Genomic DNA, 26,531 nt, shown 5'->3' with positions numbered 1-26,531 from the left:
AAGCATGAAGCACAGAGAGGTAACTGAAAATGATAAGAAGCTTATTTTCTTAAAGTCCACTTCTAGTGGCACACTCCCTGCAGTAAGTTTGCTTCACCTACAGCTGCTCAAACAGCATAACCAAATGGCAACCATGTGTTCAAAAGCCCAAGACTATAAAGGAAAGTTCTTCTACAAACAATTATAGCCTGAGATGAGAACTCTGGTGTCCATGGGCTTTTGAGATGACTCGTGGGATCATATGTGTGAAACATGGACTGGGAAGATGGGAGATGCTGGTAGAGATGTGAAACTCTACCCTTCCCTTATAATCTACATGGAATTCATGATAGTTCACTGATATATGTTTTCTTCAGTGATGTAGCCCACTGATAAGTGGACCATATTGTTATAAATGACCCCTTAACTTTACTATCCTTAAACAACATTATTTAAACTCATACACCCAAAAAGACAGGAAAGTAGAAGGGAGAACTGGTTGGGAAGAGAGAACTGATCAGTAGGATGAAGAAAATGGGGAAATAGTAATGGAGGTAAATAAAGTCAAAAAGTATTTAATGTACATAAAACACCATAATGAAAATCATTAATATATGTAATTAGTATGAGCAAATAAAATGCATAAATGAATTAACTGAACAGCAAAATAATTAAAGAAGAAAAATAATAGATCCTGATTGAGTTTATCAACCCATCCTGCTGTGTATCTATTTTTTTCTGAAATGAAAGTTTCATCTAGGGAAAAACTCATTAAAATCCAGAAGAAAATGAAGCTTCTCAGATTCAAGAAGTAAACAAAACTCTCAAATGTCAGGAAGTTTCTGAAACGTGGAAGAATCATAAGATCCCAGCATCCAGGTTATATAAGCAGTAGTAATCATAAGGAATTATAAGGGAACTTCAGAGATATGTCTTTCTTGCATCAGAGAAAGACTCACCAAGACTCAGTGATGGAGCTGCTTTTGAATCACCTCTGTGTATGTAAGCAAGAACTCATGCATGCTCTCGTAAGTGCCCATAGAAATTCACTACTTCACTAAGCTAAATTTGGGTGGAATCACTCCTTCAGTCTCTCTTTGTTACCATATCTGTAGTAAACGGTTGTTCCTTCACAACTCTCTAGGAAATGCCAGTAGTTGTTGATAAAACTTGTAATTGGTATTTATTTTCTCAACAGAAATCAGGTTTGGTGGTGACAATGAAGTAGAATTAGGAAGTTCCACAAAAGGCGGGAAGTTGAATGTATCTATCTTGGATTGATGTCTTCACATCATTTTGTTCCATAGTCAGCTCGATGAACACCCAGAATCCTGCATGCACGCACAAGATTACCATAGTCTTCATCTTTGAATTTATCCACAATCTAAATTGGTTTCTGGTCCAGTGGGACACAGCATCATAACAAACCACTATACATCAAGCTCCACTAATGGTTCCATCTCTTGACACAACCTTTAGAAGTACTGGTTTTTCTGGTTGAAGAAGTCCTTGCTTGCTTAATTTTAAAGGGATCTGCAACAATTAAACAAGTATAAGAAGTAGTCAATGAAGAGACACCAACCACAAATACAAAGATGAGACACAAAAATGCCAAAGTACTTTACAAGCACACAAAAACGACTTTTACCTGCAGTGTCCTTCCTTAGGTACTACCTACCCTTTTGGAGACAGGGTTTCTCACTGGCCTGGAACTCACAAATTATATAGTTTGGGCTACTTATTGAGCTCCTGGAATCTACTGGTCTCTGTCTCCTTGGTGCTGGGATTTTCAGTGCATGTCAACATACCTAGTTGGTAATAGGTGTTGTTTGTTTGTTTGTTTGTTTGTTTGGTTGGTTGGTTGGTTGGTTGGTTGGTTGGTTGGTGGCTAGGTTTGTTTAGTTGATATGTTGGGAGTTGTTTGTTTGGTTTCTTTGCTTGATTGCTTTGTTTGCTATATTTTTAATGGGTTGTGGGCATTAAGCTTAAGTACACATGCTTTCAAGGAAAGACTCATTCTGATTGATCTATCTCCTGCAGCCCCTGAATTTAGACAATCTTTATACTTAGGTCTTTATTTTAAAAGAAAAAAAAAGATAAAAATTCTAAAACTGAAATACATAAACTCTCCAATAAATACTGCAAAGAAATTCCTTGAATAAATAGATCAGTATAGTTCTATACAAATCAATAGCCCAGTTAAAAAGATAAACTCCCATAAAACATAAAACTTACTGAAAAAGCACACTGACCTGAGTTTCCTTACAAGGTTGAAAGGAGAAGTTCTGCAGGACGCGGACAAGAGCAATTTTCATGTTCATGAGAGCAAATCTCATGCCAATGCAATTCCTGGGTCCATCCCCAAAGGGCAGATATGTGTAAGGATTAATGTTGTCCTGGTTCTTCTTGCTGAACCTGGTCCCACAGGAGTAGATGAAGAAAAGTTAACAAAGCACAAAACCCACAACAGTCACTTACCTGATATTTTTAGATACCCATAAGTAGTAATAAACAGGAAGCTTTTCTGATCTTATTGTGAAAAATTTCGGGTTGCTTTCACAGTTTCTTGCTTGTATACAATCTATTGTGATTATTTTCCCCTCCACATTAACTTCTTGCATGCTCTCCTCAACTGTACTCATGCTCCTCAGAACCTATCCCCCTCCTATTTCCATGTCTTTTTGTGAGAGTCTTTCACAGGAAGTCACAAACGTTGTATGTTCATAATGGGGATGGTCATGTTCTAGCCAGAAGACATTTAACACTCCTCCCTCATTCTTTATCTCCTGGTCTTTCCATGCCCTCTTCCGCAGTATTCTCTGAGCCTTGGAGTAGGTGATATGCCACAGGGATTAGACAAGTTACGAATCTTCCCTCTTGCTTTACCATGGAGGAGCTTGTAGTCATATTAGAGGAGGTGAATGCTGTTTAATAGAATGTTTATCTTTAAACATGATTGTTGCATTTAATGGGATGTGTTCATTCTCTGAGACATAAGAAATGAGACCAAGTGGAAAAAAAGTATCTTATTGGCTAAATTAATAGTCATAGAAGTGGGAGGATAAAAAAAGTCATCGCTACTGCGTAGCATGAATAATAAAAGCCCAGAGACAGATATTGGGTTCAACCTGAAGATCATAAAAGTAAAGCAGCCAGACACTGGAGAAGTCTTGTCTCTACCAAGGCTGGGCGACTACAGACTGAGTCCTGAACCTCTGTTTCCTCCTTTCTTATATTCCCCTCTAGGGCTGGGATTAAAAGCATGTGACTCCCTCATAGTGGGATTAAAGGTGTGAACATCACCACCTGGATCTGTTTCTGCATTGATCTTGTGTAGCCCAGGATGGTCATGAACATTCTGAGATCCATCTGCCTCTGCCTCCCAAATTGTGGGATTAAAGGTGTGTGCAACCACTGCCTGACCTATATGGCTGACTAGTATTACTGTTTTGTGTACAGAAAATATACAATAAAATATCACTACACTACTGAAATTGTTTTCCTTACTCTTTCTTCTCACTGTTATTCTTTTTCTCTTCTCCATTATTCTTTTTCTTCTTTCTTCCTCTTATTTATTCCCTTATTGCTTTACCTTCCCTTTCTCTTTACTCCTGTCCATCTCTCTGTTCTTTCCTACTTCTCATCCTCCCTTCCTCCACCATTCTCTTCACTTCCTCTTTACCCTCCCTCCTTTTTTCTTTCCTTCTCTTTCTTTTCCTTCCTTCCACCTTATGTCCCTACTAGCCTCCCTTTACTTTCCCTCCTCTTCCTTCTTTTTCTTGATGCACTTCCCTTTCTTCTTTATTAAATATTTTAAGTCAGATAATTTACAAAGACATACAATGCTACTATAGCATGATATTTCCATTAATTTATTCATCTGTGTTTTCTTTTGGGTATAAAATCTGGTAGGGTAGATAACCTATTCAAAATAGATAACATATAAATGATATCTAAGAGAAAATTTGTTGGTTCCTAGAAAAAGCAGCAATTGCAATGTGACTTTGTGTTTTAAGCTGTTTTTTCAATATTTGGAAAATTTTTGAGTCTATAAGTGTATTATATTTCCAAAAACATAATGATGGTTGTGGAGGCGTGTGAATAAACAACACACATGAATGAATGGTTGCTGGTCACAGAGAATTGTATTGAGAGTGCTGTAGATATTGATTTGCTTTGTTTTCAGAAATTTGATGACTATTCTATTCATCAAGTTCCATTAATATAAACATATTCAAAAGCCTAAATTAAAGACAGAGATTGAAAAATATTATAAAGGAAACAGACAAAAGAGCTCTAGCTGTAAATTTCTTCATCTATCAGACATGATACTTGGAAAATTATTTATTGATACTTTTAATGTGATAGGAAATTGTTAGTACTCAAGAGTGCTAATATAGCACAGTTGGAAAAGGAAGTGTTTGGACTCACAGAATAGGACTTGAGTTCAGATCCCCATAAACTAGGTAAAATTATAATTTAGGAACATTAATGAACATTTCAATCTATATTAGGGTACAGACCACAGAGATAGACAGATCTGTCAACTTCATTGGCTAATCAGTATCAATGAACTGCATCTTATGTGAGAAAGACCCACCAATTGGATCTCTGGTGTATACTACACCACACACACACACACACACACACACACACACACACACCAAAGAGATCAAGAGAGATAGAAACAAAATTCACATATGTGAGTACACACATATATGAATACATTTATATTGTACACACAGACACACAAATACACGCATACAAACATACAAAAACACTATGGCCTAATAAACTGTATTGCCTATCCTTTCTTTCTTCTATATAATTTTGTCTTCAACATTTTTCATTTTAAAACAATTGCTTTTCATTTTATTTATCAATCCCAGTTTCTATTTCCTCCCCCTCCCCCACCCACACCTCAGAGAATGTTTTTCCCATGGGAAGCCAACAAAGTTTGGCATATCAGTCTGAGACATAACCAAAGCCTTCCCCCTATATCTTGGTTGAGCAAGGTGTCCCTCCAAAGAGAATGGGTTTCAAAAAGTCAGTTCCAGCACTAGAGATAAGTCCTGATCTCACTGGCAGTGAACCCATAGACATCCCCAGCCTCACAACTATCACCCACATTCAGAGAACCCTGGGAGAGATATACATGGATTCCCCTGGAAGGGGAAATAGACAAGATCTCCTGAGAAAACTGGAAGCATGGAAATGGAGAAGGGAAGAGGGAAGGGAAGGGGGAAGGGAAAGGGGAAGGGAATGGAGAGATGGGGGAGGACAACATGAGAGAGTGGGATGGCTGAGATGGGGGAAGGACAGAGAGGGAGAGAAAGGAAAGAGATATCCTGATTGATGGAGCCATTGTGGGGTTAGCAAGAAACCGGGCACAAAGTAAATACCCAGGAATCCACAAGGATGACCCCAGATAAGACCCTAAGCAACAGTGGAGAGGATGCCTAAACTAGCCTACTGTAATATTGATAATTACTTTAATTGAAATTATAGAACATTCATCCAGTAACTGATGGAAACAGAAGCAGAGATACACAGCTAAGCACTGGGCTGAGCTCCCAGAGTCCAGTAGAAGAGAGGAAGAAATGATAATAAGAAAAAAGGGGTCAAGACATGATGGGGATAGCCAAAGAAACATCTGACAGAAGCTAGTGGGAGCCCACTGAACATGAGTGCTGAAGATGTTGGTTTGTACACAGTACATTTGTGAATTTGTCAAATATTTTCTGTTGTAGATATTGATCAACATATTCATTGATCAGTGTTTGAGGTAGTTTCACACAACACAGTAAGCACAGACTATCTGTCTCATTAATAAATGAATATAATAACAGCAGCACAGTCAATTGTCTGTGTGCCACAAAACTATAGGTGGTGTAATTACTGAGACTGGAAGGAACACAGAAGCCATCTAGTCTAGAAGACAGAAGAACTGATGAGCTCTGGTTATCTTCTTCAGCAAGTACTATACATAGACTTAATTATATCTAAATGGTACATCATGGCCAACAACATACGGTGTCAGAAATCAGGAGGTACATAATTAGAAGCAATGTCTGTCTAGATCCTAAGCCTCTGCCCTAGAAACACCATTTTTTATTTTGCTTGCCAAGAAAACAATTAGACTGTAGACTGTGACTAAAGCCTGACCTTGCCTCTGGCTTCCTAGAAGAGCCTGCTTGAGAAGAAGGATGCCTCAGACTTCTAGACAGGCGGCCACATGGCTTTGGAAAATTCACATAGTGTAAGAGAGGGTCCAGGACAACATCCAGAGGTAAGAATGGAAAGATCTGTGGTCTCTTCTCTGTCCTCAGTAGAGCTGCTCAAACAAGACCCTCAGATTACATCATCACAGTCACACTGGAGGACCCAGGAGGCAAAGCCTAGTTAAATGAAAAATGTAAATACTCCTTAAAGGTGATAGGAGCAGTTAAAGGTAACAGCAAAAAAAGAAGAAGAAAACTAGTAATGAAAAGACTAATCTATTAAAATAAGATAGTGCTGAGGACATTGTGACAGATGCTACTCTTGTCTTAAAAGATTGTATAGGTATATAGGTGAATATATAGATAGATAATAAGTAAACACAGACAGACTGCTCTTGATACTTGTGTGTTTTCAACACCAAGAGACAGCATGTCATGCTTGGACTAGTCCAGTTCCGGGTAGTTTGTCTTTCTAACATCCCTGTACCTTTCAGGGCGGAACTCCTCAGGTTCTGGCCAGTACTTTGGGTCTTTGTGAAGAACAAGAGTTGGTACTATCACCACAGTCTTTTTGGGAATGGGAACACCATTAACGTCCACATCTGCCTTACAGACCCTCTCTAGTCTTCCAGCAATTGGATATAATCTGAGAGTTTCATTTATCACCATGTCCAGATACTCCATCTGGACCAGGGCGTCATAGGTGGGGGGTGCCTGCAAAGAGGGAGAGAGATTTTAGTAAATTACCGCTTTGAACTAACTTTCATCTGTGAAGAACTATTAGCAGGTTACACTGCCAAAGAAAAACTCCCACTGATGCAAGATCTTAGCATTTACAAACCATTTTAATAACTGAAACTTCAACCTGCTCAATATACCTACAAGAAATGTAGGGAAATTATGAAATACTGGAAGACTTTGTGACAATCCAGAATTCAGGCCCTAAAATCCTTGGTATTGCTATATACAACTTTTTCCTTCTTATGGTGAGGAACCATAACCAGCAGATCATGATAATTAGAGTCAACAACAACTTGAGACTCTTAGAGTTACCTTTCCACAGACAGACCCCACACATGTACTTGAAAGTAAATAAGCACAGGAAGAAGGAAAACCCCTATTGTTCTTATTTGAAAATATCCCATGCGGTCAATCTTTTGATTATATATCACACTTGGAAGCGTCAAATAGGATAAAATTTTAAATGATCTGGGGAGATACTAGTCTCTACTCTATTAAAGGACAAAAGACAGATAGAGTCATTGCTATCAAATGGTCCATTCCAACCCTGGTATAAAAGTCACAATGAGAACAGGATCCATCACTCAGCTCTATTCTTTGTGGATAGTTCATTCTGGTGGCTGTTCCTTCAGGGCTTGCCTGTGATCTCTGAAGAGAATAATAAACCAAACAGACTACCACCCCACAGACCACATAACCTCACACCCTGGTGTGGGAGAATTGTCTGTAATCTGTCAATCATGTTTTAAATAAACGCTGATTGGCCAGGCAGAAAATACAGGTGGGAAAACCAGACAGGAAGTAGAAATGATGTAATGAGAACAGGAGAATTCTGGGAAGGAGGAAGTTGATTCCTCCCACTCCTGCCCAGACCACCACCGAAGCAGCAGGATGTGATCTGCCCCACTGAAAAAAGGTACTAAGCCACATGGCTAACATAGATCAGAAAAATGGGTTAATCAAGATGTGAGAGTTAGCCAATGAGAGACTAGAGCTAATGGGCCAATCAGCTTATAATTTATGGAGACCTATGTGTGATTTTCTTTGGGCCTAAACAGTTGTGGGGTACTGGGTGGGACAGAAACACAAACAAGCAGGCCCCTGTTCATGTTACAACACCCCACAGCTTCCCAGTTTGGGCAAAGTTGTAAAGACTAATATAGGGAACATTTGACTATTACTTTATGGGAGCTTTGAACAGATGATAATGATGGGTTAAGAGTTTGATTCAGGCCACCTATGAGTGGAGAGAGATGTGTGGGGCAGAGCTAAATCACTCTACCTAGTCAGGCAAGGTCAGTCACAGTCAGACAATAGCAGGCAACAGCACACCCTACAATATCAGCAGAGCTGAATATACAGACACTTGAGTAACCAATGCTCACACTTCCATGCCACTGTGATTTTGAGGCTGTTTCTTAGTAGGTTTTGATGGCATATAATAGATAAGGATGTGCCAATATTCATCTACAAAGACATTATTTTCCTAAAAGCAGAATCCAATGCCTGTTTCCCATCAATATCTCTTTCCAGAACCTTCTTACATAAAGGTGGTGATGAGATCAATGCTTATCACTATTGAAAAATTCTCACTGGACGTGATAAGGGGCCATTAGTGTTAATGCATCTCCTCTTCCCTTCCTCCTTCTCCAGACCAATCCTCTCACCTTATTGGGCAGAGCTGCATCAATTTCATCCTGCAGTTTCTTCTGGACATCAGGATGAGTGGCCAGTAAATACAAAGCAAAGGAAAGAGCGCTGCTAGTGGTCTCATAGCCAGCGAAAATAAAGATAACTGATTGGGCCACAATCTCCAGATCGGACAAAGCTAATGGGAAAGGAAATAAATTTTATTTTATATTTCATTAGTGTGTGAGTGTGCATGTGTGTGTGTGTGTGTGTGTGTGTGTGTGTGTGTGTGTGTGTGTGTGAGTGAGTGAAAGGGTATACCATGGTATTCTTGTTAGGGTCAGAAGACAGCTTGCAAGAATGAGTTCTCTCCTTGCAACATTTGGGTCCTGGGGTTTGAACTCAGGTCTTTGACTTGGTATCAAGTACCTTTATCTGCTGACCTATATGGAGGGCCCAGTAGATACATTTTAGGAAAAGGAGAACAGTATTAAGAAATTTATTATTTGGATAAAAAATAAATATTCCAAATCCCTGAAAAGATTATGAGAAAGCAATTCAGGGTCACAGTGGTCATGGTTTTCATTCTCACAATCAATCTGACAAAGGATTGAAATGAGAAAGTCACTTTTGTCGAGTTTCCTAAGGTCTACACTCCTCTTGACTATCTGCCCCTCATTCTGACATCCTCAACACCTCCACCACTGAACCATATCAAGAGGAAGAATTTCTGTCTGTTATACAGTTTCTTCGGTATGCCCTGTAGATAATTGGAAATATACCTTGTTTGTTCAATTTTTATTTTGTCTCTTTGTGAGAACTGAAATCATAAATGCTCATTTACTGGAAAGCTGGTACAGTATATTTTAACTTAAAATCTGTACAATTTTTATTTATTTTATTAAGTTTCAGTTTATTTGCATGTGTGTGAATGCATATGTGCGCTCCTGCACATGGTGTATACAGGTAGGCCATGAACATGGGTGTGCAGGTGTGTATGGACATAGACTCAGGGCAGGATTTCTGGTGTCTTCCTCCATTATTCTGTGTGTCATTGCTTTGGGACAGAGTTTCTTACTGAAGTAGAAGCTCATCATTTCAGCTAGGTCAGCAGGATACTGAACTCTGTGTCCTCCTGTCTTTACCCTCTGGTTCTGAGCATATTCAGGAACTTGCAGCCATGCCCAGCTTTTTATGTGGGTGCTGTGCATTCAGACTAAAGTCTTCATTTTTACAAAGTAAGTGCTCTTACCCACTGAGCCATTTCCCCAGCCCTAGAAAATCTACTTCATATAAACAAAATAAATGGTACTTCCTTAAGGAAAATAATTATTCTGCCTAAAACTTAGCTTGTAACATTTTGAGTGACTATGAAACAGAAATGTTTGAGTGAATGGGACATTAGCAGACCTATGAAGTATATAGGTATTAAAGAAACTGAGGCAATGATATTAAAATTACTCAAAGTGAGGTCTATGAACTGGTAGCAACATTTTGGAGGTTCTCAGTAGTGTAGCATCTCAAACCCACCCCGTATCTCCCTGGTCAGTGTCTGAACTTTCATAAACTGTGGTGTTAACATGCATAATCCACTGGGCAAACAAGTATTACCAACCTTCAAAATGCAATTTAGAAGTTAGAAAAGCTACAGAGAAAAAAAGAATAGCTACAAAGTACTGAATGATGGGCTGGAGAAATGACTGAGTCTGTTAAGAATGTAGGTTGTAGCTGAGTGGTAGTGGTACATCCCTTTAATCCCAGCACTCAGGAGGCATAAGCAGGTGTATCTCTGAGTTTGAGGGTCTATAATGCAAGTTCCAATACAGCCAGGGACACACAGAGGAACCCCTATTTAAAAAAAAAAAAAAAAAAAAACAGGAATGCAGGCTTCTCTTCTCTTGCAGAGCACCTGAGTTCAACCACCCTTCACCTAAGCACCAGGGGATCTGATCGCCTCCTCTGGCCTCCACAGGAACCTTTACTCATCCATTCACACAGACATACACACATACACAGAAACAAGTTAGAAAATAATTCTTTTATTTAAAGGGCAATGACTAGCAATAGTCTAGTAAATGGATCTTCATTAGAGAAGTTTTAAATCTCAAATGAAAGAAACATCAATTCCAGATAAATTGCATCTGTGGAGTGCTGTACCTTGATGCTTCAAACTGCAGCCCTGTTATCCAAGACCCAAAGTTTTGACTAAGGCTGAATGTAGGCCAAGCAGGACCACCCTTATGTGTGTGCTCCTTATTTACATGGTTCTTTACAGGGCAGGGATTACAACAGGGAGTTGCATGCACAGTGACTCACGCTGTCCAGCCAGTCAAGTATCAACCTGCCCACTGTCATCGGGCATGAATCATTTGCCATGGACAAGACCAACAATGAGTCCTACTTATAACTGTGAGCTTTCAGTGATAATATGAGCATGTAGGTTCAATGCTCATAACAAACATACCACTATTCCAGTGATGAGTGTTAAAAACGGGAAAGTATAGTGGTACAGCAAGATGCCTCAACAGGTAAGGGGACTGCTGCCAAGCCTGATGAACTGAGTTTCATCCCCAGAACCAAAAGGATGGAAGTGAAAACAGAATTGTGCAAGTTGTCCTCTGGCCCTCATATGCACACCATTGCATGTGCATGCCTGCATACACACACAGGGACAAAATAAGTGATTTTCTGAAATTTATTCAAAAAAAAGAACAGGAGGCTGTGCAAGTATGAGAGCAAGAATATATGAAAGTCTGTATAAATTCAGCTGAAACTGACTGAGAGCCTATAATTTTTCTAAAATTTGTAAATTATTTTTTAAATGCATAAAATTAGAGAAGAATAAGACAGAACTCAGTCTGTTGCAAAGAGAAGTTTTTTTGATGAGGGGTGAAGACTACACACATCTGTGGGTATAAGGACAAGTGTTCAGACTGTTAGAGATTATGATGATATAGCAAAGTAGTGGCTGTAGATTCTCATCTAAGATCCACGACTTCATGAGCACTGAGTACTTAGCTGGTTGTCAGAAACCAGGCACGGTTTCTCTGTTGTTGAGCAAGTCTTAAGTCCAATTAGAGAACTGCTGGTTAACACCAAGGTATATGTGCCACTACTGCTGTGGAGCCCAGTCCCAGTAGATATATCTCCAAAACACTCCCATACATAAGGTTCAGGGAACATTGCAGATGAGGGGGCAAGAAGAATGTAAGATCCAGGAGATCAGGAAATGTTCTGTGAGATTGAGTCTCCTAGTAATGTCAGAAATTAACGCTTGGCTGTAAATCAAGAGCTGGGGAAGCATTCATTCCAGGTTTCCAATGACTATCACCACTGTTGGGCTGTTCCTCTCACTGGATGTCTAGATACAAATCTCCAGGCAGAGCTTTTGACTCAGTGGATCTAGACGAGGCCCTGACGGTATTTGTTCTGTGGTACAAGATTCAGAGGCCACTGGTAACCTCCAGGCCCAAATCACATGCTTATGGCTGCCCTTCAGGCTTTTAACACAATTATAATCCAGTACTTCTTGAAAGTTCCTCTGGCTACTACATATACTGTCTACATTTGTGGTTGGGTTGGGTTGGGTTAGGTTGGGTTTGGAGGAGTTGGAATTATTTGAAATTTGGAGGCATATTCGTCTACCTGAAAGCCTACTGCATATTTCCAGGACAAAGCCCCCACTCTGAGGTTCTCTATCAAAGAACATGAAACATCCATGCTTACCTTTATGAGACTCCTTGATGTTGGAATTCTGGGAGTTTATCATTAGTTGAAGAAAATCCACTCTTTGCTGGAAGAAAAATAGATTGGGAAAGATTCAAGGTCAGTTGAGAGGTCAGAGTGAGTCACAAGTGCTGAACTAGTCACCATTCTGAGAATAATATTTAGCTAAAATCTAGAAGTCTGGCTATGGTTCCCAAAGTCAATGATAAACAAAAACGTCCATGCGCATGGTTTGGAGAAAAGAATGCTTTCCTGAGTGACACTGGCTGTGTGTCCAATGACTTTGGTCTTTCCTGTCTCTGACCATGAGTTGTCTGACTTCTGAACAGTCCAGGTGGTCCCTTCCCTTTGCATGTGTGCTCACACAGTAAGAAGTTCTGGACTTCTATCTCCTGTACTCCCATATTAATCTCAGACTGTTGTCCTTATCAATGAAACTTGTAAGCACAATGACTGGGAGAAGCAAGCCTGGGCTACATAGTAAGACTATCCCAAAAAATAAAAATTAAAAATAAAGCAGACTAAACTGTGCTGGGTAGAATGAAATGACCTTTTTGAAAATGTGTAAAATAATAGGGTTGGAAATAAAGTGATTTCTTACCAGTATAAGGTCTGGGAAATTAAAGGACCTGGAAAGAATTTTTAAGTAGAATCATTTTCCTTTTGGGAAAGAAAAATGGCAATTTTGTCTCATTTTCTAAATTTGCATTAAATGATGCATTAAAATTGTACATGGAAATGGAATTAAATGAAATTTTGATGCATGCATATATTGAATGTTGTTTAAATCAGGTTAAGCATATTTTTTCAATATCCATTACTCATCAATGATGAGAACTTTCAAAGTCCATTCCTCTGTAGTTTTTGGATTTTTTTTTTTTTTTTTTTTTTTTTTTTTTNCTGTAGACCAGGCTGGTCTCGAACTCACAGAGATCCGCCTGCCTCTGCCTCCCGAGTGCTGGGATTAAAGGCGTGCGCCACCACCGCCCGGCTAGTTTTTGGATTTTTTTGAATGGCTTCAGCTAGCATAGAAGTACAAATGTCTAGCACATAAGCATATGTCATTATAAGACCAACAAGAAGATGGTTGGGTCACATAGGAGATCTATTTTTTACTCTCTGCCCAACTTTTTACTCTAATATGAACTAAGATCACTGAAGGCTTAACCCTCAAAGAAATGAGCCATTAATAATGTTTGTTCCTGGCTGGGTGTGATGACTCACACCTTTATTCCCAGTACTCAGGAGCCAGAAGAAAGTGAAAACCAAAATAATATTAATAATAATAATAATAGTTGCTCTAGTTGGGATCTCCTGATCCAACACCAAAGTCATAAATTCTGTTTCTGATGTGAAATCTAGAATAAGATTAAGCTAGATACCCAGGGCAACTTGAGCCATTGTTCAAGAATGGAATGTTTGCTGACCTTGTGGAAGGGCCATTGTTTTATCCCCAGTATGGAAAAATAAAAAAAAAACTTTGATTTTTTGAGTTGTTTTCATATAGTTTTCCATAATTCCCCTAATTTACATCCCCACAAATCATAAGCAAGGAATCTCTTCTTACTAACATGTGGTAAAATTTTTGCCTTAAAGTATTTATTCTGTGCTAAACTAATTGTCAAGCATATCGTTAATTTTAAACAGTTTTCCTAACTCATTTCATTTCTCTATTCACAATCACTACACTCTTCATTCTCTTTAAAATGTCAAAAATCCCCTGTCCTTAAACTACACTTCTCCATCTGACTTTCAAAGATGCACAGGAAATACCCCCACACACACACACACACATATACATGTGCATATTTTTATATAGAGGGAAAACACGTTATCAATAAATGAAAGTCCTCGTGTGAGCAGCTATTACCTTTTCTTTCTCTTGCATGCGATTCTCTTTCATTCGTTGCACAGAAGTTTTAAAAAAGCTTATGACATCTTTTGGAAACAGGCAGAAACCTAATACATCAAGTACTGGGACAAGGAATGGAAAGAGTGCTAGAGGGGAGAGAAAGGAGAAACTGTAGTGAAAAGACAAATTTGACCTAGAATAATTGCATTTTTCTGATACTCAGAACAGTAAAATTTATCAGGATCTCAACTGAGACTCTCTCTCTTGGTCAGGTTTCAGGCCAATACCTGGAAAAGGGCATGTCAATGTATGTATGACCACCAAGAAAGAAGTGATATCAATGGCTCTTGACTCATAGTGTTAGGGTTAAATCCCTTGGCCTCTTACCCCTTGACATGTTGGACTAAGGTCTTCTTGGATTGATCAGGTTTCAGTCCAATGCTACAATTAATCAAAGTGCTCAAGAAAGAACTTCCAAGGCTGGAAAGATGGCTCAGTGGGTAATGTATTTGCCTTGCAAATAAATGTGAGGAGCTATGTTTGGTCCCATATTAAAAGCCAAGAGCAGTGGCTCAGCAATAGCAGTGTGAAAGGTGGAGAAATGAATTCCTGGAAGCTTAATGGCTAGCTAACCATGGGCAAGTTCACCTAACTACTTGGTGATGCTCCAGGCTAGTGAGAGAGACTGCCTTAAACAAAAGGTAGCAGATGCCTGAGGTTTTCCTCTTATCTCTGCACTCTTATGTATACCCATATACGCAAGTGCACCTACCCACCCACCCATGAGTACACACATAAATAACAATAATGATAACATTAACCAAAAAACTCAAAAACAGGTAAGCTTTATAAAATGGCGACGAAATAATAAGCAGAAGGGAGTTTATGGGTATTGAGGAAACCCTGATCTCATGGCAATGCTTTATAGCATGTGCCACTAAAAGAGAAGAGAAAACACACTTCAGGCAGAGAGAAAGAGAGTGGATTCTATTGACCAAAATGAAAACTAATGAAATTAAAAAAAAAAACATGGAGGAAATCAATGAAAACAAAAGATGCTTCTTTGAAAATATCTTCAGAGTTTGCAAAACATTAGCTGGGATTGTTCTGGAATTAGAGTGATGGCTCAGATTACTAGCATTCACAGTGAAGTGGGAGCCAAAAAAATGTCATGAAAAGCACAAGGGCATAAAAATGAATCCTATTAATGGTTGTAGGACTAGGACAACAGCCGCAATTACACAACTTATTGGAATGTATAAATTCTTAGAAATACACAAATTATAAAAACTAACTCAGAAAAAAACTGCATACCATGCATAATATACCTCTGACGTAATGCTAGGTTATTTGTTGCAAAGAAAATACAAAGAGACCCATAGTTTTTCTCAAAGTCTAAAGAAAATGGAGAACTATGGTAAAAAGGAGATTATCATATAAACGTGTTCCAGGATCATACTTAATCTTTACCTCCTTCTACCTTACCATATGTACAGAATTTAAAGTGCTCCTGATTTTTTTTAAATTTCTATCCACAGGGAAATCCTAAAATCAGAACGTTGTGATGCTGAGTTTTAATAGATATTAAGGAAAGCATATGCCATTTCTTCCTGAACACTTTCAAAATACAGAAAGGATGTGAAAACATCTCCAAAATTCTCCATAAGAAGAACAGTGCCGTAATACTAAGACCAGACAAATATTTCACAGGAAAAGAACTGAAAACTAATATCACTTTTAAATGCGGTTGCAAGATTTTCAGCACAATGTTAGTTTACTGAATCAAGTGACTATAAGGATTTTAGCACCCTAACTAGGTAGGATTTATCTCAAGAATTCTCTGCTGTATCATTGAGCATATCAATGCTAGTGAAAATGAGCAAAACAGATGAATAAATGCAAACCATTTGAGAAAAGCCAATTCCCTTCTGTGATTAGACACATCTTTAATTAGTTCAGTGTATTATGTTAGACATTACTATATAACTGGGCACCCTTGAATAGACATCCAAAAACAACCAAAATGTGTGCTGAAACACAAACTTGCATAAGAATATTCATTGCAGCACTATTCACAACAGGCAAAAAGTCAAAACATTCCAAATATCCATCAGTCACAAACAAAAGGTGGCATGCATGTCCATACAGTAGAATATGATTCTGCCATAGAAGAAATGCAATACTGATTCATACTTCAAGATATGACATTTTTAAAACATACCAATTTGAAAGCCAGACACAAAAAGGTGACATTATACTCTTCTATTTATATGAAGTGTTTAAGAATATGCAAATCTGAGCAGTTAGAAAATAGATTGCTTTTTGCTTATGCCTGAGGTAAATAAGGAGTAATCATTAAAAGTACAGAGTTTCTGGGATGGCAAAAAGATTCCACAGATGACAATATTGATTGCTGAAAATATTTTAAATACATTGAAAACCATCTTTTGGCATATTTAAGTGGGATACTTACAACATATGGGGATTATATTTTACTACACTGTTACTTAAAAATAAAACAGAGAGAATGAAACATTAGGTCACGTACTCACTGTGAGGACCAATGGATCGAAGACATCAAATTTTAAGAGCTTCTTGATTTTTTCCACAAAAGGGTCCTGAGGATTGTTGAGGGAATCAACATTCACTCCAAATGATGTGGAAGTGATCACATCCATGCTGTAGGCCCCAAAGATGCTGACAAGAAAGAGAGAGATGGAAATTAACAGCTGCACCTCCTCCTACTCCACCTAAGATACATAAGGTGTGAAGTAGGAATAAATTCACATGTCCAGCCAGGACGGTCATAGTGCCACACAGAAACCCTTTCTGTGATATCCTTGTTCCTAACATACTCAACTGTGAGAAGTTTGTCAGGTAACAGTGTTGTGTCTGTCTTTCTGTTGTGGGATGACACGGATACATGCGGGCTAGTTTTAATTATCAAAATAACATAATCTAGAAGTGCCTGGGAAGAAACTCTCAAAGAGGCATTGTTTATATCAAGTTGGACAGGGCCATGGGGTGTTGCCTTGATTGTGTAAATTGATGTGGGAAGGTGTGAGCCAATGTGGGTGGCAACATTCCCTGGGTGTGGTAGTTTAAATGCAATTGGCCCCCATAAGCTCATAAGGAATGGCACTCTATTAGGAGGTGTGGCCTACTTCAACAAGTTTGGGTACTTGGTCCCCAGCTAGTGGCACTGTCTGAGAAAAAATATGGAAACTTAGAAGTAGAGCCACATTACAAGAAGCAGGTATTTTGGGCAGGCCTTGAGTATGTGTGTGTATATATAGCTTAGCCATATTTCCTTCTTCCTGACCATAGATGCAGTGTGATCAGCTAGCTTCCCATTCATGCACACTGTGTCACTGTGATGAATGGATAAACTGCCTAGAACTGTAAGCCAAAATGAAACCTTTCTTCTTTCAGTTGCTTTGTCAAGGTCTTTAGTCACAGAAAAGTAATCAACACAACAACCCAACAAACAATGACTGTACTAGTACTTACTCTTTCATGCTGATGGGATCCCCATTCTCTGATTTCTTCCTCATGTTTTTCACCAACATATCTGCATACTGCTTAATGATGGGGAGCATCTATACGCAAAACAAAATACCATCCATAGTGAGATGAGGGGGCTCAGTTCCCAGTAGACACAGTTTTCTTTCCCAAGGACAAAGCAAAAGGTCCCATTAACACGGAATGATATTCTTAGGAAGTTTCAGCCCAGATGTCACTGATTGGAAAAGGGCTGTCATCTTCCATGTCCCCAGATGTGTTTCTCATATTTACAATGACCACCTTATCATTTCATTACCTCCTTGAGCTTTCCACTGGTGAAGGTTGGAGACAGCAATGCTCGGATTCTCTTCCATTCTTCATTCTCAGCCACGGAGATAGCTTTTTTCATAATTCCCACTGGACCAAAAGTCTAGAATTCAAAGCAAAAGAGATGTTATCCTATAGAGTTTTAGGTAACTGCAAGGCTGTGGGGAACAAACATCACTTATATACAAACTATTTAGAACTGTGTCATTAAATGGTATAGGAAATGGGTGTTTCAAATGCCTCGCTCTCTAGGAAGCTGGAGGAAGAGAAAGGAAGGTCTGTCAGTGGTGGAGGTTCAATAAAGGTAGGATTGAGTTGATCAATGTATCAATTTTCATGCATTTTTATCATGCCTAACTCCACTAATAATGTGTAATTAATAAATGCAATGGAAAAATATTAAGCATATGTGTTGTATGGAAAGTCACAGAAACTTAGGAGCAGCAGCTAAAATTGAGCGCAACTGTGGAAGATTAAAGTTTATAACCTTTAAAAGTGAAGGCACGCGCGATATTCTGTTCACCATTGTACTGGAACTCCCTGCTAGCACAGCAAGTAAAGACAAATTGACATAAAAATTAGGTAGAAAGAAAAACTTTCATATTTTTTAATAAAATAATGTCAAGATAAAGAATTCATGGAGGACATAAATTAAAAAACAACTGGAACTTACAGATGAGTCAATTCACAAAAGCTCAGGCACAGTAAGGTAAGTAAGGAAAATGCAAAACCTCGTGAAATACACAATGATTTTCACAATAATTCCAAAAAAATGAAACACTTTACATATAAATCTAACAAAATCTAACAACAGCAATAAAAATGCTCATAAAAAAACAGTGAAATTTGAAGGAATAAAGAAACAAAGTATTCACAGATCAAAACAACATAGATCTAACATACATGGGAAGTAGAAAAAGACAAGATCCGCTGAGTAAACTGGGAGCATGGGAACCTTGGGGGAGGGTTGAAGGGGAGGGGAGAGTCAGGGAGGGGAGCAGAAAAAAAAATGTAGAGCTCAATAAAGATCAATAAATAAAAACAACTGCTGGGGAGATGGCTCTGAGGGAAAGATGCTTGTTGCTAAAGCATGAGGACCTGGGTTTGAATCTGCAGCGGCCACATTTTAAAGCACGTTGGCTATGGCCGTGGGTGCCTGTAACCCAGTGTTAGGGGAACGGAAACAGGTAGCACTGGCCAGCCAGAGTAGCCAACAAGGCAGGGTAGTGCAGCAGGACATCTAACATCTTCCTCGGGTCCTCTGCTGGTTCACGCAGGCACACACACATTGTACATACACATATATACAACTCTCACAAACAGAAGATTCAAAATACTAAAGTACTGTGCTTTAGACACACACACACACACACATGCACATACACAAAGGAGTTTCATTCCATCATAAAGAAGAGCAAAATTATATTATTTCCAGGAAAATAGACGGAATGAAGACCATGTTAAATGAAGAAAAATTCATAAAAACTACTATCACCTATCAATATTAATAATAGATTTTTAAACTATGTACATATAACAAAACATTATAGAGATTGGACCGAAGGCTCAGAACTTAAGAAGATTTGCTGCTCTTACAGAGGACAGGAGTTTGGTTCCCAGCATGCATCAGGTCACTCATAAATACCAGTAACTGTGGCTCTGAAGGATCCTGCACCCTCTTCTGGCCTCTGTGGGCACCTACACACATGTTCACATGCACACACGCACAGAGAGACACATAAAAACATACACATTAACAAATATAAAATAACTATTTTAAAAAGTCACAAGAAAACCGACTATTTTGTATGATAAACATATGCCAATGGTGTAGGAACTAAAGATGAAATGCTTTCCAACTAAGAAGAAAATACAAGTTCTGTAGGCAACTCTATAGACTAGGATATGAAAACCTTGTGGCAAACAAAAAATTCTGTATCTTAGCTGCTGGTTATACAGAGGTGCACAACTATATATGCATGAAGTTACATGCCTGTATGCACACACACACACTACAAAATAAGGACATGTAAAATTGCTATAAATAAAATATATAGGTTATACAAATTTTCTGTCACAGAAACATACTAAATTTACAGCTATGTAAAGCATTGAGACAAATAACATGAAGAACAAATGGAGCACAGTTAGACATTTGAGTCAATGCCCTATGAAATTATAATTATTTCATGATAAAAAGTAACGTATTGCCAGGCTGTGGTTGTGCATGCCTCCCTGTGGGAGACAGGGGCAGGCAGATTTCTGTGAGTCTGATGCCAGCCTGGTCTACAAAGCAAGTTCCAGAAAGCCAGAGCAGTTACACAGAAAAACCCTGTCTCAAAAAAAATTAAAAAATAATAACTAAGATATAAATGGGGCACTGGAGAGATGGCATAGTAGGAAGAGTACTTGCTGTGTAAACATAAGGATCTGACTTTGAATATCAAACAAATACTTAAAAAGCTGGATATGACCCCATGCAACTTTAACCCTAGCTCTGTGAGGGGCAGAAACAGCGCTTGCTGACTGATAGCCTAGCCCCAGGTTCAATGAGAGACCCTATCTGAAGGGAATAAGGAGAAAAGAACAGAACACCCAATGTGCTCCTCCAACTTCCATATGTGTGTAGGGTGTGTGTAGACACATGTGTGCATATAATTCACGCATCAAAAAGATCTTACTATATAAACAAATAGAGATTACAATATTTTAAATAGATGCCTACCCGCCGATTTGTGAAGGTAGAATAACATTCCTTCACCAGCACTGTTTTGATCATGTCTGGATCCGTGATAGCCAAAAGAGGGTTTCGGCCCTCATAAAACCTGCATTGGCAAAGCAAAGAAGATTAAACCCAATCATCTGGACTTGGTAGCTGGAAGCGCGCCCAGGAACCCAGAATCTGATCCAAATGTTATATAACTAACATCTTAGTTATACAACATGCTGCCACATGAGCACCTACAACAAGCCAGGGATTCCGACCACAGGTCACTGGTGTCTCATGAAATGAAGTATAATATGGCTCATGCAGGAGAGAGACAAATGCAAAATAGCTCCACAAAGAAGCCATAATCAAAACTAAATTAGAACATTTGCTAAGCCTGGATGAATATTGCCCACATACTATTTTTGATAATTTTTGCATGATCAAAATATCAGATTACCAAAAATGATATTAAGTGAATTGAAAACTGAAAGTGAGTAATTTAAGTACAAAATAGTGGATCAATCAGACACTGGATTGAAACTCAGGTGAACCATTCCCTGAACCAGCAAGTCCTGAAGAAAAGTCAAAATATGCACCTTTCTCAGCCAAATTCAGTATGTGAGACATATGGAATCTTTGGTAGAAAAATCCCCCCAGGGGCTGGAGAGATGGCTCAGTGGTTAAGAGCACTGACTGCTCTTCCAGAGGACCCGGGTTCAATTCCCAGCACCCACATGGTAGCTCACAACTGTCTAAAGATCCAGTTGCAGGGGATCTGACACCTTCACACCAATGCACATAAATAAAGTTAAATAAACCATAAAAAATATTTAAAAAAAGAAAAATCCCCCCAAAATCTTCATAATAGATAGCTAACACTCAAGATCCTGTGGGTTTTCATCAACATTTCACATCTTCCCTGTGGAAATTGACAGAATACTTACCCCCACATTTTTCCATATTTTTTATGACATTGTATGTCAAATTCCCAGAAACCCTGGAAAGAGAAAAAAGTAAAAATCCATAACTATGTTAAATATACTGTCCTCCCATACTGTCCTTACCTCTAGTTGAGGGACAAATGATTCCAATCTTATAAAATTGGGCTTACTATCCCTCATTAGCACTGAGAGGGACATTCTTATTCACAGCTTTCTGAGTGGAAAGGAGTTAAATGCTAGAGGTATTTGAAATAGGAATATTAAAGATTCCCACATTATCTCCCAACTTTGCAAATGCACAAAATCTCAGCCTTGGTTATGAATAATTGTTAACCCTGTTGTACATGTTTGGGGTTATTAACTATGGATAATAGTTAATAACATGTTTCTAAAGACTTTGCTTCTCTACGTGCTGTCAGGAAGATTCTCAAACTCTCTGAATTGTTCCTTCCACAGACACATGAAAAAATGGAAACTAAGGGAATGTCAGTGAGGTCCAATTAACTCCTCATTCAGCATCTTTTTTATGTATTTTATGACCACTTCCTTAGAAGACTAATAGAATCATGACACTGAAGAAGTCAGGAGCCTCTTTTAATTTAGTTTTTAATCTCAGGCAAGTTACTGAGTGAGAAAGCAACTGAATAAGGATGGCAAAGAGGGACTGAAGAGATGGCATAGTGGTTAAGAGCATTACCTGCTGTATCAGAGGACCAGAGTTCAGTTTTTAGCACCCACGTGGCAGCTAAAGGCTGTAATTTTAGCTCTAGGGAGACTCCTTTGTGGGCATCCAGCACTCATACACACACTTATAAGCACATAAAATACTCATACACATAAAAAGTATTTTTAAAAGTAGCTAAGAGAATTTGCCTTTATGGCTCCCTGGAAACATAAGAAAATAGGGAGTTGCCTCCTCTACACAGAACACAGCAAAGGAAAATATTTTCTCCTCCACACATAACATTGGAGATTAAATACTTGCTCTGAGTCTCTAAAACTTAAAAAGAAAACCTCTACTATGTTTCAGTTATATTTTGATTATGCCAATAAAAATTCCAGAACCATGACTTTCCCTTGCTAGAATCTACACTGGGGAAAAAGGACATTTCCTTTCAAGAATCACAAGTCTGAACATCAAGACCTCAGCATGCCCTTGTGGTATGACTGAGCCTCCTTTGGATATATACCATGAGTGTTGATATGACAGAGGTCTGAGTTGATCCACTGCGCCAAACCAGATTCTCCAAAGACTAACATCAAGGCCTTTGAGAAGCTGATCTTGCTTCAGATGGAAGCTAAACATGATTTTTTTAAATGCATCCTCAGTTCTACTCAAGATTTTATCTTTTTATTGATTGAACTAAGCCAGTCTTGGCAACCACAAGAAGAAAGACAGGGAGCCCAATGAACACTCACCTTCCTGTAAGCAAGAATTGACCCAAAGAAAGGCAGAGGTTTGGGCCCAGGAATTCCCAACTTTTTAAAAAGTCCATGCGAATGAGTTCCATATCTATGAAGTGAAAGAGAAAACTAGTACATTGGGATTGCCATTGTATGTTATAGTGGCTCACCTGTCATGGATATAGACACTATAAAATTCAAAAGAAGGTGCAACATATAGGCAACAAATAACAACAAAAACGCCAACAGTAATAATTATTTTTGGTCTTCACTTCTCTAGAGGTCTCTGTGGGACTCTCAAAACCTCAAAGGTTATCTTAAAAGGTAAGTAAAACTTTGGGGGTTTAAATCCTAAAGTTAATGTGGAGCACTGGACTGAGCTCCCAAGGTCCAAATGAGGAACAGAAGGAGGGAGAACACGAGCAAGGAAGTCAGGACCGCGAGGGGTGCACCCACCCACTGAGACGGTGGGGTTGATCTATTGGGAGCTCACCAAGGCCAGCTAGACTGGGGCTAAAAAAAGCAGGGATAAAACCAGACTCTCTGAACACGGCAGACAATGAGGGCTGCTGAGAAGCCAAGGACAATGGCACTGGGTTTTGATCCTACTGCATGTACTAGCTGTGTGAGAGCCTAGCCTGTTTGGATGCTCACCTTCCTAGACCTGGATGGAGGGGGGAGGACCTTGGACTTCCCACAGGGCGGGGAACCCTGACTGCTCTTCGGACTGGAGAGGGAGTGTGGAAAGGAGTAGGGAGAGGGGGAGAGGAGCGGAGGGAGGGGGAGGGAAATAGGAGGCAGGGAGGAGGCAGAAATTTTTTTCAATAATAATAAAAAAGAAAAAATGAAAAAAAATCCTAAAGTTTATTATTAATCATTAATAAATGTTTGAAAAATTGAGTTTGAATGTTCATGTGAAATCCAAGCTGAGTTCTTAGTATCATTTTTTCACTTTTTTTTTTTTTTAGAAAATTGATTAGATGCTAATCAACTATCCTTCTAGTGATCTTCAGTAAGAGCCACACCCCGCAAGTGTATTTGAGAGTTCTCTCTTGAGAGAAGAGGCATAGTCTTCACTTCCTCCTAACTCATACCTGAAGGTATTTCATCACCGGCTCATCCTCTTCCTTCTCTGCCTACACTAAGATATTTGCATGACTGGACAGACAGGTCTATCAAACACTGATGATTTTTTTAAAACCTGATAAGCAAGTTTATTTCAAAGCAAATGTGCAATCTGTGCCGTGTATTTATGCATTAGGCTCCCGTTCCTGACACTATTGTAAACAAATGAAGTCGCTGTAAATACATCAGTTATCACAAATATTGAAAGTAACAACCCACTTTATCTCTTTGAAGGAAGGTGCTAGGATTACCTCAAAGAAATGCTACAGCTGAATAGAAGGAAATAAAAATTTTCAGTTAATTACAAAATATCATCAGATGGAAAAGATGTTGTCACAATACTTTAAATGCCCATTCCTTTAAAGTGAAGCTATCTCTGAATTTTTCATGTTCTCATCACTATGAATTTCTACCTTTCCTTCGTAGAAAATGATGACAGAAGTTAGATGTGAGGGAATATCTACTACCCATAGACTCATAGGCAGAGAGAGACAAAGGAGAGAAAGAGAGAGCGAGAGAGAGAGAGAGAGAGAGAGAGAGAGAGAGAAGAGAGACACTATGGTGGTTCTCATCTTCCTAATAAAGTGATCCTTTAATACAGTTCCTCATGAGATGGTGAGCTGACAACCATAACATTATTTCGTCACTACTTCATAACCATAATTTTGCTATGGTTATAAATTATAATGTAAATATCAGATAAACTGGATAACTGATATTTGATCCCTGATAAACGTTCATTTGACCTAAAGGAGGTCACGACCCACAGGCTGAGAACAATTGCAGTAGAATGAGCTGGGGATGGTGGCCACATATGCTTTGAGTTCTGGAACTCAGGGTAACCTCTCTCCTGTCCTCACAGGAATCCCTTCACTGGAAGGAAATTCTGAGATGGATGTTCTTACTGAAGCTCCCAGAAGCACTTAAAGGGAAAATGTTTAACATTCTATTTGTTTCAGAGTGTCTGATATTTGAGGAGGCCAGTAGATCTCATAGCCAGGAAGGAGTCACTCCTTATACTGATGCTATGGACTTGAAGGGAAATAGTGAAGGAAAAGAACCAAAGTCAGGTCTCCTTTACTCTAAAGATTCATCGTTTAATAGTACTAGAGAGATGCTTAGTGGTTAAGAACACTTGTTGCTCTTGTTGAGGACCTGGGTTCAATTCCAGAATTTATATAGTGGCTCACAGCCAGATATCTGTATGTAATTCCAGTTCTGAGGGATAAGATTTGTTGCCAACCTCCTTGGGCAACAAATACACATGTATATGCATATACATACATGCAGGCTAAACACTAATATAAAATAAAATGACCTAATGTAATTTTTTAAAAAAGACTCATTACTTAGAAGCAAATAGCTCATCATATTATAGGTAGAAAGACTGAGTTTGGGGAACACAGAGAGCTCCAGGGAAGGCTAGGAAAACAAGGAATAATCTCAGCCTACCATATGGCCTTGGATATGCACTAAGGACATTGTATAAACAGTCCTAGAGGGGAGAGAAGGGAATAGAAAAGAGTCATGTGCACATGGGACAACACTATACATCTCCGACATCAGAGGACACAGGTGAAGATGGCAAAAAAAAAAAAAAAGCTCCTCCTATCCCCACAATCCTGAGACCTTGCAGAAGAGACCTCCCAAAATACACAGGGACCAATTATGTGTCATCCACGTCTGCTGAGCTCTGGTTGATTAATCTGGGGGAAACTTGAGACTCAATCAGAGAATACCCACATCTAACTGATGTCTCTCAATCCTCCTATCTACAGAAAGTGGAGCTGAGTAGAAGAGTAATGTGCATTTATCCCCTTAGAGGGATTTGCTTAAGACCAACAGCAACACCTTAGGTCTTTGTAGCATGCCACACTCAAGCAACATTCCCTTCATTTTCTCTTTGGAGAAAAACAGGGAGAGGAAAGAATTATCCAATTCACCTTCCCAACTCCTGATCACTGAGGAAAGAAGCCTGGGCAGTTTACTCACAGGTAGAGGAGCACCAGGCTGGTAGCCAGGAGCATCCAGGTTTCCATGGAGAAGTTTGGGATCAGGTCCATTGCTGCTTCTTTAATCAAGTCTCTCTTTTGTGGTTTATTCTCAGCTGTGTGTGCTCCACCTTGCAGGAATGAGCCTGATGAGCTTCCTTTCCTGCTCTGCTGTGACTCAAAAGGCGAGCCTGTAGTGCTTAAGTATGGGAACGGGGTGGGGTTGAGTTTGCAGTCAATGAAAACACAACCGTGCCCCACCCACAATTCCAAGAGTCAAGTGCACTCTCTAACTTTGCAGTTGGCATCATGCCATGAATGTACCCACTTTCAGCTTTGAACTCATTTGCCATGAAACATTAACCAGAAAAAAATGCAAAC

General features: G+C 39.0%; 2 protein-coding genes and 1 long non-coding RNA gene across 4 annotated transcripts in view; 1 reads left to right on the top strand and 2 right to left on the bottom strand.

Annotated features, from left to right (window-relative positions):
• The window catches only part of LOC126492996 (cytochrome P450 3A31-like), a 287,886-nt gene that overhangs the window by 39,234 nt on the left and 222,121 nt on the right, over positions 1-26,531 (top strand). The gene's annotated exons all lie outside the window — the stretch shown is intronic.
• The window catches only part of LOC126493002 (uncharacterized), a 236,485-nt gene that overhangs the window by 176,853 nt on the left and 33,101 nt on the right, over positions 1-26,531 (bottom strand). The window lies entirely within an intron of this gene.
• Positions 539-26,345, bottom strand: LOC126492997 (cytochrome P450 3A9). Its single transcript, XM_050129725.1, has 13 exons — positions 26,152-26,345; positions 23,050-23,143; positions 21,634-21,686; positions 20,705-20,804; positions 17,969-18,082; positions 17,659-17,747; positions 16,697-16,845; positions 14,167-14,294; positions 12,297-12,363; positions 8,609-8,769; positions 6,688-6,914; positions 2,232-2,394; positions 539-1,512 (listed from the first exon to the last, which is right to left on the bottom strand). Exons 1-13 carry the CDS (start codon positions 26,220-26,222, stop codon positions 1,417-1,419), a joined length of 1,512 nt encoding a protein of 503 aa, XP_049985682.1. The 5' UTR covers positions 26,223-26,345; the 3' UTR covers positions 539-1,416.

This window comes from Alexandromys fortis, unplaced genomic scaffold (genome assembly GCF_014885135.2).
Source record: "Alexandromys fortis isolate MF-2015 unplaced genomic scaffold, M_Fortis_MF-2015_v1.1 scaffold_306, whole genome shotgun sequence".
Lineage (NCBI taxonomy): Eukaryota > Metazoa > Chordata > Mammalia > Rodentia > Cricetidae > Alexandromys > Alexandromys fortis.
The sequence above is the reverse complement of the archived record's forward strand: the minus strand, read 5'-3'. Positions and strand labels throughout refer to the sequence as shown.

Coding starts and splice junctions, on each gene's coding strand:
- LOC126492997 (XM_050129725.1), bottom strand. CDS start 26,222: ATGGACCTGATCCCAAACTTCTCCATGGAAACCTGGATGCTCCTGGCT. Junction 17,748..17,968: donor CCAGTGGAAAGCTCAAGGAG/GTAATGAAATGA, acceptor TTTTGCGTATAG/ATGCTCCCCATCATTAAGCA. Junction 1,513..2,231: donor AACCTTGTAAGGAAACTCAG/GTCAGTGTGCTT, acceptor TAATTGTTGCAG/ATCCCTTTAAAATTAAGCAA.